The sequence below is a fragment of the Gracilinanus agilis genome, chromosome 3 (assembly GCF_016433145.1).
Source record: "Gracilinanus agilis isolate LMUSP501 chromosome 3, AgileGrace, whole genome shotgun sequence".
Classification (NCBI taxonomy): Eukaryota; Metazoa; Chordata; class Mammalia; order Didelphimorphia; family Didelphidae; genus Gracilinanus; species Gracilinanus agilis.
In genome coordinates this window covers 556,463,971-556,479,472 of record NC_058132.1, presented here as the reverse complement: position 1 = coordinate 556,479,472, position 15,502 = coordinate 556,463,971, and the positions used below count along the sequence as shown (strand labels likewise).

Genomic DNA, 15,502 nt, shown 5'->3' with positions numbered 1-15,502 from the left:
ATTTATGGGAATTCATTAATAAGAACTACACAGGATGTTAGAAAACTGAGCTAGACTATAATTTGAAGTATTGGAAAAAGCATACATACTTATAACAGTTTGCTATATTGATGCATATCGTATATAAAGAGCACCATGTGTAATTTTATATACATTCATATAAATTTCTTAAAAACAAAATTTAAGATAAAGAAATACAAAATATAAAGTATACCCATTACATAATTGATACTAAAAATACTTGAGTTGATTATGAAATATATTCTCCATGATGTTCCTGAAATGATTTTTATATTTTTCTTAGAAAAAATTATCTTTGAGATGAGTAGATGAATATATTTGGAGTTTGGAATTTTTTATTTTTTAGCACTGGTTATATTTTAAAGAGAAATCATTAAAACCAGAATAATCATAAAAATTTAGAATATTAGTACAAAGACACTGATTAATTTAAAGAATGATTTGTTCTTTTTCCATAAGCATAATGGAGAAAATATTAAGTCAATGCCATAAAGCTGTCATGAAGAATTAAAATCTCTCTAAAGAATCTTCAAAGAATATACACAAATGTGTATTGGGGAACTTGCCTATATCTGTAACTTAATAAAATGATGTGCTACTAAGTTCCAATGATGTAGATTATCAATTCATATACAACTTAGAATTTTAGAGTATTGTCTAGCAATATTAGGAAATTAAGTAGTCTCTAAGCTGATAGGTGGCAGAGGCAAGATTTGAATCCGGATATGGTAGACTCTTAAGGTCAGGCCTCTATCCTTATTCCATGCTACCTCTCATGCATAAATGTATAAATAAATATGTCTATGAATGCATGTATGTATTTATGCATGTATCTTATATTGTTTGCCGATTGTGTTGCTTTTAATGTTAATCAAATATTAGTAAGGAAATGTTGAATTTATGCTAAAAATATTTAACAAGGAACATAAAACCTAGAGAAGGTTAATTAGGGTTAAAGCTTTTTGTTCTCATTTCATTTAATATTTTCTTTTGGATGAACATGTCTGGATCCTATAAACAAAATGTTAGGAAAATTAACAAGCTTTAGTTTTAACATCTTAAAGTTATTTTTAGAAAAATATTACTTAATAGGCAAAATAATTCAAGATGGGTATCAATCAAAACTTAATGCTCATAATGAGAATAGCTAGAATTTATACACATTTTAATATTTGTAAAGTATTGTTCATTTGCAATACAAATAGATTCTCACAACAAACTAAAAGCAGGTGCTATTATTAAAATCTTCATTTTACATATAAGGAAATTGATGCTTAAAATGCTTAAGTGACTTGCCCAGGGTCATAAAACTAGTATTTATCTGGGGCAGGATTTGAATTCAAGTCCTTCCTGTCCAGAACTATCCACTCAAGCACTTAGATTTCTCCTAATGCAAAAATTTTCTTTGAAAAAATGTCAACTGAATAGAGGTCTATATTTCTCATGACATCAAAACTACTTCACCAAATGCCTTAAAAATAATCAAAGACCCAAATAATTTTCCCTTCCTCAAACTATTTACTCCAGAATACTCCTGGCTTATTTACAAGAGAGGGGAGAAATCATTTTACTTGAAAATATGTACAATACCTGTATAATAACTGAGGTATCTGTCCTGCATTAACATCTGTGCCATTGTTTGATTTCTTTGAACTCTTAAATTGAAAAAGCACTCTGAAGAAAAATACAAAAAAATTAAAATACATCATTTATTTTAAAAAACTAATCAATGAAATGTATCAGTATTCTTATAGGGGAACCTTAAAGTTGATCTTAGAGCTAAACTACTGTTCAATGTAACAAATCAGGAAAGAGGTCCCAAGGACTCTTAAAACTTGTCCTCAGACTTTACTTTCTTGATAACAGTGCTCTTAAAGCACATTCTCTGATGAAATAATGAATTATATTTTAGACTTACCCATCATCTGTTGTAATAGAGGCCTGTCCATGAGATCCACAGTCACTGCTAGGTCCTGACACTCGAGCCCATGCTACATACCACCAACCAGCTTGTAGAAGAACTGGTTCATCAAACATCATGGCATATTTTTCTCTGAGAGAAATATTAGAAAATGGCAAAATCTATAGATTGCTACTAAAACATATATGATAAAAACCCAGTTAAAATGAATGAAAAGCAGCATATCAAATTGAAATTCACTGAATTACAGAACTTCAGTGAGAAGTGATCTCAAGAGCCCATAAGGCCAAATCATACCTGAATAAGAATCTCTTTTAAAACATACATGAAAAGATGTCATTCAGTAGAACATTTTACACAGTATCAGCAATGCTATATGATGAACATTTATGAATAATTTAGTTATTCTTAACAATACAGCAATCCAAGCCAAAACTCAAGGACACAATGACAAAAAAAAATGTCATCTGCCTCCAGAGAATGAACTGATGGGTCTGAATACAGAGAATATATTACACTTTCTTTCTTCACTCTTTTGTTTGTATGATGAATATGGGAAGATACTTTACACAGTTACACATGTACAATCAGTATCAGATTGCTTGCCATCTCAAGGAAGAGGGAGGGGAAGGAAGGAAGGGTGAAAATTGGGCTTAAATTTAAAAAAAAAGATGAAGGTTAAAAAAACTGTTTTTAAATGTAGTTGAGGAAAATATAAAATATTATTTTTTAAAAAGAGGTTATTAAACTTTGGCTTAAAGATCTTTAGTGAAAATCTCCCTCTTGAGACAACCCATTCAATTTTCAAAAAGTTCCGATTTGTAGAAAATATTTTCTTGCATGAAACCTAAATTTGCCTCTGTATATTCCATTCATCTATTGCTGAAAATTCTGCTCTGAGGTTAGGAATAAGTTTAATTCCTGCTTCTTATTCAGTCCATAAAAAACACTGGAAGATAGCTCTCATATATATCTACACTACTTCCCCACTTCAATTCACTCACAAGTCTTCTCTTCTAGAAGCTTGATGTCTCCAGTTCCTTCAGCCGATCTCATGATATAAACAAAAGAGGTGTCTCTCTCCTCTTTGCCAAGGTTAAGCCCTCCACATGCATCTTTGATTTCATCCTTCTCCAGAAAAATATCCCTTTGTTATCTTCACTCTTAACTAATTTTTATTCTCTTACTATCCAGCGGTTCTCTCCCTGCTGCTACAAACACAACTGTGTTTCCCCCATCCTTTAAAAAACAAAAACAAAAACCGAGCAAAAATCTTTGATCTAACCATTGCTACTAGTGACCATCCTGTACTTTCCTTCACCTTCTTACCTAAATTCCTTGAGAACCATTTATATTAGATGCCTCCACTTTACTCATTCATTTTTTAAAATTCCATGTAATCTGGATTATGTCCTCATTCAACTGAAATTGGGGTCTCCAAAGTTACCAATGTTCTCTAACTGTCAAAACTAATGATTCTCTCCCAATCCTCATTCTTGACTTCTCTGAGACCCCTGGCAGTGTAGATCACCCTTTTCTGGATACTCTCTCCTCTCCAGTGTTTTCCAAGCAACTGCACTTTCCTGATTTTTCTCCTACCTTCAGACTCTATCTCTAGCTAGACCTTCAGCCAATATATTTCCGCTAGCAGTGAGTTTTTCCTGAGTGTCTGCCCTGGCCCCTTTATTAACATATGCTAATAAGTGAATGGAATTGTTTTACGAATTTTTTGTAAATCTCTTTATAATGTCTGGCTAAATAGATGACAGCTAGATTCTCATACCCATTCTGGAATTCAACCTAGAAACTTAGGTATCATCAAATCCTCACTCTCAAACTGCCCCAACCCACCCCTTATTTCCAATCTGTTGCCAAGGTCTGTCAACTTTATCTTTCTAACATCTCTCATACATCCTCTGGCAATGCTACTATCCTGGTGCAGGTCCATATCACCTCATGCCTGGATTACTGCAATAACCTGTTGGTAAATTGGACTGCCTCAAGTCTCTTCTTACATTATTCCATTCTCTAGTTAAGTCACCAAAGTGATTTTCCTAAAGTGTAGATCTGATCATGTTACTCTTCTATGCAATAAACTCTAGTGGTTCCTAACTATCTCTAGGATATTTGAACATCATACCCTCTGTTTGGCGCTCAAAGTCCTTCATAACCTCCCCTCCCAACCTTTCCAGTCTTCTTATATCATATATTCATCCCTCCACAAAATTTGTGATACAGTGATACTTACTTTCTTGCTGCTACTTGAAGAAGACATCCCACTTCCCCTTTCTGAAATATATTCACTAGCTGTCTCTCATGCCTATGATCCTCTCACTTATCTCCCGTTCTTAATTTTCTTAGCTTCTTTTAAGCTTTAGCTAAAATTCTACCTTCTACAAGAAGCCTTCCCTGGTCCACATTAATTCTACTGCCTTACTCTACTGATTATTTCCAACTTATGCTGTATAGTTTATTTGCACTTAGTTGTCTATAAATTGTTTCTACCATTAGATTGTGACCTTCTTCAGAGCAGAGACTTCCTTTACCTTTCTTTGTAATCTCAATATTTAGCAGTATCTGGTACATAGTAGGCACTCAGTAAATTGTTTATAGTTTGAAAAAATATATTGTAATTTTGGGGGGTTGTAATATCTGAAGAAAATCCAGCTTTATAAAGATTTGGAAAAGTGACAAGCATTTTTAATGGCAAATACATTGGTATGCTTATGGAAATAATTTTGACTTCTCAGATGCTCTGAAAGGAGTTGAGAGATCCTTGACTATCCTCAGAATATACTTTTGAAAACTTCTGCTTTCTACTATTTTGTTTCATGATTTCTCAGCTAACAAAGGTTCAATCATCATTTCTATGCAGATGATTCCCAACCTACATATCCAGGCCTAATTTTTCTTCTGACTTTCTAGTCACACATCATCAATTGTCTTTTTGAAAGAACAAAATAAGACCATTATCTTTATTCTCAAACTTTATCATTCTTCCCAACTTTTCTATTACTGACAATACCTCCGTCCACTCAAGGTTGCAACCTCAGTGCTTCAAACATACTCCCACACAAATAATCTATTATTGTCAAATTTTGTTCTCTTTACTCATATGGCCACAGACTGGTACAGACTCTCATCATTTCATATACCTTGACTATGATAATAGCTTTCTTGCTGTTTCTTCTATCTTTTGGAGCTCTTGCTCCAATCCATCTGCCAAAGTGACTGCTTTTACTGAGAGGAGAATAATACTGTAAAGAGAATCCATAGTGAAAGACTTAAGAACTCTGACCAATGCAATGAACAAGCACAATTCCAGAGGATTTATATGAAATGTGCTATCATTTACCTTCAGAAATAAATTGATAATCAATGAAAATGATAACATTTTCTCCAATTTCTTTCTTGGAACATGGCTAATGTGGAAGTATGTTTTACATGTCAAAACTCCCCCAGAAAATATAAAAACTGAAAGAAACCTGGCTTTCCAAGAAGATGCCAGAGTTCTTTCAACTCTCTTTCCTAACAGCCACTCCTCTTATCTGACCTGAGACCAAAGGTTTGGACATACTTGTTCCCCACCACTGTTCTTCATGATGCTTCTACTACCATACTTTGATCCTTTGAAGCAAAGAAACCAGAGCACAACTAGAAATCAGAGGTTTGTTTTTTTAAATCTTGCTACTACATTCTTAGCAACATTAGTCTTTCTGCAGGAGATCCTGATTGTGTCCCCAAAACTATAAATACTGATGAGTTTTCAGAAATACAAGCAAGAATCAGAGAGATTTCAGAGGACCTGACACATCACAGTTGCCCATCTAAAAGCAGAAGAATTCTTGGTCATAAAACCCAGGGTAAAAAAATCAGGAGGTCTAAAGCTTTGAACCACTCTGAAGAGTAAACTCTTAGATCTTATTAAAACTAAATCTTCTAGAGTTGAATACAATCTATTTGGGAGCCAAATGATTCTGAGAGTTCCCTGACAAGCTCTAGGCTGACTTGGTCTCACAGAGCATCTTTTTATCCTAATCTGCAGCACTGAATAGTCAAAAATGATTTAAGGTATGGTCCAATATGGGTTCTTGAGGGGTTGTGCCTATTTAGGAAAAGCATTTATTAAGTACTTACTATATGTTAGGCACTGTGCCTTATAATTATTATATATATATTATATATTATAAATATTATCTCATTTTATCCTTACAACAACCTTGTAGGGTAGTTCCTCAGTTACAACTGAGGAAACTAAGGTGGACAAAAGTTAAGTGAGCTGCCCAGAGTTACACAAATGATGAGTGTCTGAGGCTGAATTTTATCTTGGGTCTTCCTGGTTCCAGGTTCAGCACTCTATCTATTGGACCACCTATCTTTGTTCAGGCAACTCTCTGACCCAAGCTGCTTCAATGTGGTATCACTACTTCTAATGAGGTGAAAAATGTTTCATAGAGGATGTCCTATTTTAATAAATAAACATACAACTATCTCTTATATTTATTATAAAAATATGTATTTTATTTATTCTAACAAACATAATGTGAGGAAGGGATTCATTTTCATTTACTTTGATATAATATTGGTTAAAACAGAATTTAATCTGATAAATAATTCAAATCTCTTTCTTTTCTAAAATATATGAATGAAAAATAATAAAGATAATTTTAAAGTTTCTGTTGTGGCATCCGTGGCCCTGATAGGGGATGAAGCTGCATCACAGAATTCCATACTGCCCCAACCCAGAAGTCCTGTGATGCAGCTTCATCCCCTATCAGGGCCATGGATGCCACACTGTTCAAAATGTTAAGCCTGCATATTTAGCAGAAACTTATAATTATTAAAGTTATAAATAAAACTTATTAAATATTATTACATAATTTAAAAGTTATTAAAAAGACAATAAAAATCATTTACCTAGCAGCACAGTCATATGCCAAGACATCCGTTTCTGCAAGAAGGTCACCATCAGTTTCATGATCTCCTCCATCTGGACCCAACTCAAACAGCTAGGGGAAGGAAGAAATGCCAATTTTTATCTTATCATTTGGTCATTTATATTCTGTTGAATTTATATAGTGTTGTTGCTGTTGATTTCTGAAATTTCTTAGTATATTAAACACTATGAAGGTAAAAATGATGGAGAACTTGTTCCTAGAAGAAAGAATTTAATTTACATTTAAAAGAAACAGGGCAACATCTAAAAATACCACATTTAAAAAAACACCATACATAAAGTTTTTTTAAAAGACTAAATTTTTTATGATTATTTTTCATCTGAATTTTTCAATTTTTATTTTTCTTATATAAAAGAGGACCTGAAAATTCTTACATATAGGTGGGTATTTCACTGCTGAATAACAATATTTGAAGGCAGTGAAGATTCCTAACTTCATTTTGGAATGTTTCCAAATGAGAAAGAATTTAGGGAAATAATTACAAGGCAGAAGCAAAGTGGTTTGACTTGTTCAAAATATAGTATAGAAGAAGATAGAAATGGGAGTTAGTAAAAATGTTTATGAAGAAGTATGAGGAAAGGGAAAGTTGAACTAGAGTCTAGGAAAATATTTTCCTGAGCATATATGGTATGGCAGAACATTAGAGGAGAGATCACAATGATAATAATGTAAATAATCTAGAAAAATAAATTTAAAGTGAAGAGACAGAGCTAGACATAAGGGAAAATTAATTAATGGAAGAATTTTTCTTTTAACTTTTTTCTTTTTCTTTTTTTTCTTTTTATGCATTTATTAATATTCATTTTTAACCTGATTACATGCTTCATACCCCTACTTTCCCCTTCACCCCCCGCTCTCCCCTCACCCATGGCTGACGCACATTTCCACTGGTTGTAACATGTATCCTTGTTCAGGGCCCATTTCCATATTGTTGTTAGTTGCATTGGTGTGGTTGTTTCTAGTCCACATCCCCAATCATGTCCACCCCAACCCATGCGTTCAAGCAGTTGTTTTTCTTATATGTTTCCTCTCCTGCAGTCCTTCCTCTGAATGTGGGTAGCGTTCTTTACCATAAATCCCTCAGAGTGGAAGAATTTTTAAAGGAAAACAATATGAAAAAAATGTCCTTGTTTCTATGAATTATGGGGAGGCAACCATAAGTAGGTCATGTAGAAGAAATATTTTTAAGGATTTGCTCAAGTATAAATCTAGCATGACATAGCCTAACTATAGTGGGCTAGAAAATAATAGGAACACTTTACTAAGTTATAGTACCACAAAAAGAAATGAGTTCTCTCACTTTGAGCAAATGTGTCACGTAACTTAAGAGGCAAGAAGATAAAAATAGGAACAAATAACTTTAACAACAGACTAAGGATGTCTTTAAAGGCAAGATGGTCAGGAATATTGGTTTCACAAAAATGTTTTTCAACACACTCTTACATGATAACAGCAACTAAGCCAAAATCTCTATTTTATTTTTTTCAACACAAAGGGAAAAGATCACCCAATAGTTTACCTTTATTTTAGCGGTATATTCTCCTCTACCTCCAAAAAGACCAAGACCACCAAGTAAAATATCAGTGTCAGCACTGAAACGAATTGCTTCAACTGAATGAGCTGAGTAACCCCAGCCTCCTCCATGACCTAAATGGCATAAATGATTGATTTGTTTAATCACAATACTTCAAATTTGCATGGAAAATTTACTTGTTATGAAATATAAACATACATACTTTCAAATCTGTTTACTACACTGTAATCTTCTTTGGAATAAACTTTCATTACTGCTTGAGTCTCTTCCTCTGTACTTGCTACACCCATTTTTAAATCCTGCATAGCAGCCAATGTATCAAGGCAACCTAAAACAAAAATGAAGACAAATATTAAGCTCTGCAAAATGAAATTGTTGGCAAGACTGGTATTATGTAACTTAAAACAAATCATGACTATACTATGTATGGGCAAAACTAAATTGTTTGTTTCAAAGCAGAGGTAGACTCAATTAGGGATGTGGGTGGCTGCTCAGGACAAGTCAAAATTTACTTCGAGTCAAGATGATACAATTGGAAAACTCTCTTAATATTTACCTATAAAATACAACTTGCATGTGTATTTCTTCTTCAGAAGATGAATTTATTAAAGGAGGTATTCTACTACTCTTATGATGTTACCCAGCACATTGCTTTTTAATTAAAAAGAACATAAACTACATACTTCCATATGCTTAGAAAATAAAACATATCAACTAAAGAAATTAGCTGAGTGCCAATTATAATGCTCAGCTCACCAAGGATATGCAAAGCTGCATGAGATCTAGTTGTAAGAGCTCTTGATCCCGTAGGCAAAGCAAGTTCAGGGCTCAGTATACTACATCTTGATTGCATGTCTGGTGTAGAAGGAAGAAGCCTGGAGTCAGCGACCACTGCATTGTAGCACCACAATTCTCTAGCATTTGGTCGAAATCTTCAAAACAAAAAAAATCAAAACATTTAAAAATTATCTGTGTTTAATTTATAACACATGTAATAAGAAAAATATGCAATGAAATTATGACAAGGATTACAATTATGCAAAATGCCTTTCCAAGCTCAAAAAATGAATGTTAAGTATGATTACTAATAAGAATTTTGAAACATAGAGAAAATATGATCTAGTGGAAGTCCACAAATAGAGACTGTGAAAGAAATTGTAATGCATTGGTTAAAAACATGTGTCCTTGTTTATATGTTGGTTTGTTTTTAAATGGTTAAGAACATTTTTTTAAAGCTATTGTAGAGCAAAAAGAACATGGAATTTTCAGGAATGTGGGTTCTAACCTTGGTTGTACCTGTGACTTTTAGTAAATCACTTCCTGTTCTTAGATTTCAGTTTCTTCATCTTTAAACATGGAGAAATTAGACTAGAAAATCTTTAAGGTCTATAGAAAAGCCTTTTGCATAACTATGATCCTCATGCCAACTCTGCTTATATTCAATCCTATGTATTTACTAGTGAGACCTTAAATAAGCACAGAATCTACCTCCATAATATCAGTGACAAACTCTTGTCTAGACTCTTCTGAAATATCTCCAATGACAAGGAATTCATAACTTACTGAAGTCATCCATTCCATTTTTAGATAAGTTTTAATTTTTTGCAAATTCTTTCTTAAATAGCAACAATCTATTTCCCTATAATTTCTACCTACTGATTCTGTTTTTCCTCTTGGGCTAAACCAAATATGAATCCCATTAAAACCTTTCAAATTTTCATTGTTTCACTGAAAACTGTTTCCTCCTTGAATCTTCTCTTCTATAGGCTCAATGCCCTTCATTTCTTAAATGAGCAATTCTCAAAATGTGGTCCCAGAAGACTATTTCAGAGGGTCTGTCCTACTTTGTTCTGGAGATTATACTTCTAATAATGTGGCTCAAGAATGCATCAGATCTTTTTAAATAGTGTTTGTGCTTAGAGTCTTGTAAGCCGCAAGGTCTTTTTTTTTTAAAACATGATTTACTTCTAGACATACCTTCCTAGTTCTATATTCTCCCAGAGGCAGTTTTATTTTTGCCTAAGTACTTAAAAAAACCAAAAAGAATGTATATCAATCACTATTAAATTTCTCTGTATTAAACCCAACTCTACATGTTGGTCTATTGAGAATTTTAATTCTTTAAAAAGTTGTAGAATATTAAAGTGGTTATTTTACAAGAATTTGACCTGTACATCCTATCTTCAAAAAAATGGCAGAGCAAAGGAAGTTTTAGTCATCTTGAAATTGTATGAAAATAAGAAGCAACCTACCTCCAAATAACATCATAAACAGGGTCAAGACATACACCAAACCCTTGAAGATCCTCCTGCTCAGAGTCATTAAATGTCTTACAACTTCCATCTACTTTATTTATCAGAAGACATTTAAATGGAGGAGGTTCTGATATAGAAGCAGGTATCAAGCCTTGAAAAAAAGGGGAGGGAAATAATTTTAAACAGAGATAAGTCTAAGACATGTGTTAGTGGAATAAAATGATAAATAGTACACAAATCAAAGCAAAAATAAAAAGTATCCCCAAGCCAGGACTCTTCTCCATCTATATTACTACAAAGACAACATGGCAGTGTTCTTTGGACTCTTTAGATTACACAGAAGTGCTTTTCCAGCTTGTGAAACATTCTCCTTTCTTGGTCCTCTTTTTATTATTTCTTGTATTTTCTCCCTTGTCAATCTCAGTAATATATTCAAATATTACCTCTGCAGATAAGTTAGTTCACTCCAATCTTTTTCATGGCTCCAGTATCTCATTTGCAACTCCCTGAATCTCTCCCTGAAGAGTCTGCCAACACCTTGAATTCAATATATCCAAAATAGTGTTTGTCCCTCTCTCCAAAAAGCCTGCCCCTCTTATTACACCTCCACATATACTGATGATACTACAGTTTTTTCCAGGCTTTCACACAGTTAAAACTCAAAGTTATCTGACTATTCTCCTTTCCTGACCTACTTTGCTCTCTATATTCAATCAATTTTTCTTGCTAAATATTTCTCACATTTTTTCTACTTACCTCTACTGCATGTACCTTTGTTGTTAATTAGCAATCCCTTGGGTTGCTGCAATTGTTAACAAGTTCTCCCTCCTCCAATCTATTTTACATATTGACACCAAAGGAATTTTCCTAATCTTACATGTTTGATTGCACCATGTCACTACTTTAGTTGACCCCTATTGCCTATAGGATAAAATGCAAACTATTTATCTTGGCATTAAAGTCCCTACTGGTTTATACTGTTAAGACCATATGAATACAGATTTCTAAAAGTAATAAAATCCATTAATATTTTACTTAACATTACTCTAAAAAGGGCAATTAAGCAAATATTTTTCCTATTTTACATACATTAAAAAGTAAAAATTATGTACAAAATATACTTAATAACAACATGTAATCTACTTACTACAAGGGAAAATAGTAACCCAACTTACAAATAATCTTTCTTCAGAGCTCAAGTGGCCCTTTGTTTCTATATTATTATGCCCTATTATGCACTTTAAGTATGTGCATGTAGTTAAAGAATGCTATTAACAGTCTTTGCATCTCTCACCCTCTCAACCTTCCATTTCACCTAATTTTAGCAACTTTTCCTTCCATCTAAAGAACAAGCAGAAAGGAAAGAAGACAATGTTAGTCTATAACTTATACTTGACTCTGTCCCTTCACTATTACCCCTACATTTCACAAAAAATGAAAAACCTTTTATAGTAATATATGGACCATATATACCAAGATTGGACTTATTTTTTTGGCTATTTATTTTACCTATTATATGTCTGCTGGCAAAAATCTCTGATGTTGCAAGTACATGGGAGTTTATAAGTGCTTCATCAATGCGCAAGAAAGTTTGGTCCCCGCTTGCTCCAATCCAAGTAGCCTTACGTCCATATTTTGATCCAATATTAGGCATGGAAGCAGGTTTTGCATTCCAATAAGGCATATCCAAAATTGGCCTGCCAAGTTGTCCTTTCTGAACAATTTGGAAATAAATAACAATAACATTAACTAGGACTAAACATAACAAGAGTATAGCCTATGATGCCAATAAGTGGGAAGATATTAAAATATAACAATTATATTACAACATATAAATATAACGAGCGTAGACATATGTAAAAAAGTATAACATCCAGGGTAAAAAAAAATCTTTTGGTCACTGAAAAGTGCTTTGAATTTCAAGTTTTCATGAAATTTCATATAAAATCCATTCTTTATTTTATGAAGTCAATCAATAGTCTCTTATAAGTATCTCGAAACTTGAACCAAATGAGAACTAATCTCAGAAAAACAATTCAACAATTGCTACTTCCAAAAAATAAGCCAAAACCAAATATTTTCCAAAGTAAAAAATTTAACAAATACACATCTTAAGAATAACTATTACTACTGGGTGCAGCTGGGTACCTCAGTGGATTGAGAGTCCTAGGTTCAAATCTGGCCTCAGACACTTCCCAGCTGGGTGACCCTGGGCAAGTCACTTGACCCACATTGCCTAGCCCTTACCACTCTTCTGCCTTGGAGCCAATATACAGTATTGACACCAAGACAGAAGGTAAGGGTTTAAAAAATAAAAAGAATAACTATTACTTATCTATTTGCTTTTTTAGAAAATAATACTGACATTCTAAAGAGACTGATTCAACAATTATGCCATTAGAGGTTTGATTATGAAAAGGGAAGAAATATATAATACATAAACATTAACAAATTAGAGACCACTAGTATAATTTATTTATCAAAAAAAACTTGTGAATAACATGAATTAATAGTGAATATAGCAAAAATAAATGATTTCCTTTACATTTTTATACAAAAAGAATCAATACTTGTTTAAAGCAACTTTTGCCAAGAAAAAGGAATGATAGCTAAAAGTTTATCTCTTTTATTTTAATTGTTTTTATTGCCTCCTTTTGTTCATATAACCATTGCTCTACATCCTACCACCAGACTGAATTCTTCTTTGTGAAAAAAGACTCTTAAAAAATCTGATACAGAGAACATACATATAATATTCTGTCCTTTGATGTCTTGGTATTCAGTCAAAGATTCAGATTTCAGGTTACCTAGCTCACAGAGTAGATTACATAAACCTGTATAATTAAAGATTAACTGAAATAATTTCTCTCTCATCTGGTGATTGTCAAGATAATAAAACAGAGTTAGACAGTTCTGAATCTCTATTTTGGAGATGACCACAATACAGGTTCAGAAGAAGCAGTATCATCAATTTTCTCTTATGTCCCAAATCTTAACCATCAATAGGCAAATTAGAAACTTTTGTAAATGTCTCAAATTATGGCCAAAAAAACCTTTAAAAATTAAAAATATTCTAACTTTTAACATAAACAGATCAATGTTTCAACTTTTTCCCCAATAAATTATTTTTATAGTTGCTAAAAGTATGAAAAGAAAATACCTGTTACTTGAAAGGCAGAAGAGTTAACAGTTTGCCTAATGGGTAGTGAACTACAATAAACATTTCTAACTGAAATAAATAATACTAATCCACTGGAATCATAATATTTACACTTAGAAAAAATATTAGTGATTACTTATACAAATAATTTTACTCTTCCACTAGATAATGGAGATAGGAGTTGAAATAATTTAAAGATACAATGAATTATTCAAAGTTTGAAAACTCCTTACAGAGAAACTTCCAAATGTGAAGACTTGTCCATCCATTAAAAGTATCGCCGTATGGTTGCTGCCTGCAGTGACCTGTGTACTAGCCCCTGGCAAAGCTTGTACTAGAGTAGGGCATCCCCTAATTTAAAAACAAAGTACAAAATATTTAGAGTAAAATGTTAGCAACCTCTAATAAAATCCAGTTTATTAAATTAAGAACACTAAATTATGGAATAAGGAAGAAAAAGGGAAAGGTACTACAAACATTTTCAGTATATAGTATTCTAATGATACCAGAAGGATAAATAGCATGGTTTTTTACAAAGGGCTTAAATTAGATAACCTTAAATTATGCAAAAAGGTCAAAGATGTGCCCTTATTTTATAACTGGAAAATCTATTTATGGAATTAAACAATACTATGAAGAGATTAGAATTATTCAAATTCCTCTATGATACTTTCTCAATTAAATATGGTGTAAATTTAAATTTCAGAATCTTTCCCAAAATATAAGATAGCATTACGCTCTTACTTTGTATTATTTAGAAAATTAACATCATACAATAAGGAAGTCTTGCTTCCAAGATACTAAGTAGCAATCCTGCAAACAATTAAATATTTTCATACATAAGTCCAAGTATAAGCATAATTCACTTAAAAAATGAATGATAGCTTAGAAGTGTCAATGTCATCAAAGTAAACAAAACTCAAGTCCTTTAAATGCTGTTATGGAAGAGTGGAGTATTGTAACAGGTTTAAAACTTAAGTGGCAGATCAAATTTTTAGCTAAAGAGACTCAATTTTGTTAAAACATTTTTTTGAGAGAGTCTACACTTGTGATTTCTCAAAAACATCTGAAATATTAACTGGAAAACTCTGAAGCAAACAACTATTGTTGCTTTCTTGAATTAGTATTTTTAACATATTAAACATTGGACTTACTAATTCAAATAGCATTAAAAATGCAGACTTCTGTTTTAAGAACAGAGAAAACTATATAGAAACCATAATTTTTATTAAAGTTGTTAAAGATTACCTGGAATTAACATCTCCATGTCCCAGCTGTCCATGCTGCCCATATCCAAATGTATAAACATCACCATTTTCCATCAAAACCACTGTAATCAAAATGTTATTTTAATTTTTCTTTAATGAATAACAATCTTTTCCCACAAGTAAAAAACAAACAAACAACTGTATGATTTGTTACTAGTACTTTCTACAAAGTAAAAATAAATTTGGAAAACATAACCTGGAATTATGACAATATTTCATATTTATTATTTATTACATATAATTTTACTTCTACTTCTGCAAGATCTTTCCCAAGTAATAAAATGTCTACAGATTTTTTATATAACATGTATACCTTCTTACACATATTTTACATAATATGTATACTTTATTATACATATGCATTCTTTGTTTATGGGTTTTATAA

At 32.4% G+C, this 15,502-nt stretch overlaps 1 protein-coding gene across 1 annotated transcript in view; it reads right to left on the bottom strand.

Moving 5' to 3' along the window:
• The window catches only part of MYCBP2 (MYC binding protein 2), a 344,646-nt gene that overhangs the window by 195,263 nt on the left and 133,881 nt on the right, over positions 1–15,502 (bottom strand). Inside the window, exons 20-29 of the mRNA XM_044670580.1 lie at positions 15,098–15,179; positions 14,083–14,200; positions 12,199–12,403; positions 10,687–10,840; positions 9,191–9,366; positions 8,637–8,762; positions 8,420–8,547; positions 6,860–6,951; positions 1,940–2,074; positions 1,612–1,695 (exon numbers count right to left, since the gene is read on the bottom strand). Coding sequence (XP_044526515.1) covers positions 1,612–1,695; positions 1,940–2,074; positions 6,860–6,951; positions 8,420–8,547; positions 8,637–8,762; positions 9,191–9,366; positions 10,687–10,840; positions 12,199–12,403; positions 14,083–14,200; positions 15,098–15,179 — 1,300 coding nt within the window. The remainder of the gene's footprint in view (positions 1–1,611; positions 1,696–1,939; positions 2,075–6,859; positions 6,952–8,419; positions 8,548–8,636; positions 8,763–9,190; positions 9,367–10,686; positions 10,841–12,198; positions 12,404–14,082; positions 14,201–15,097; positions 15,180–15,502) is intronic.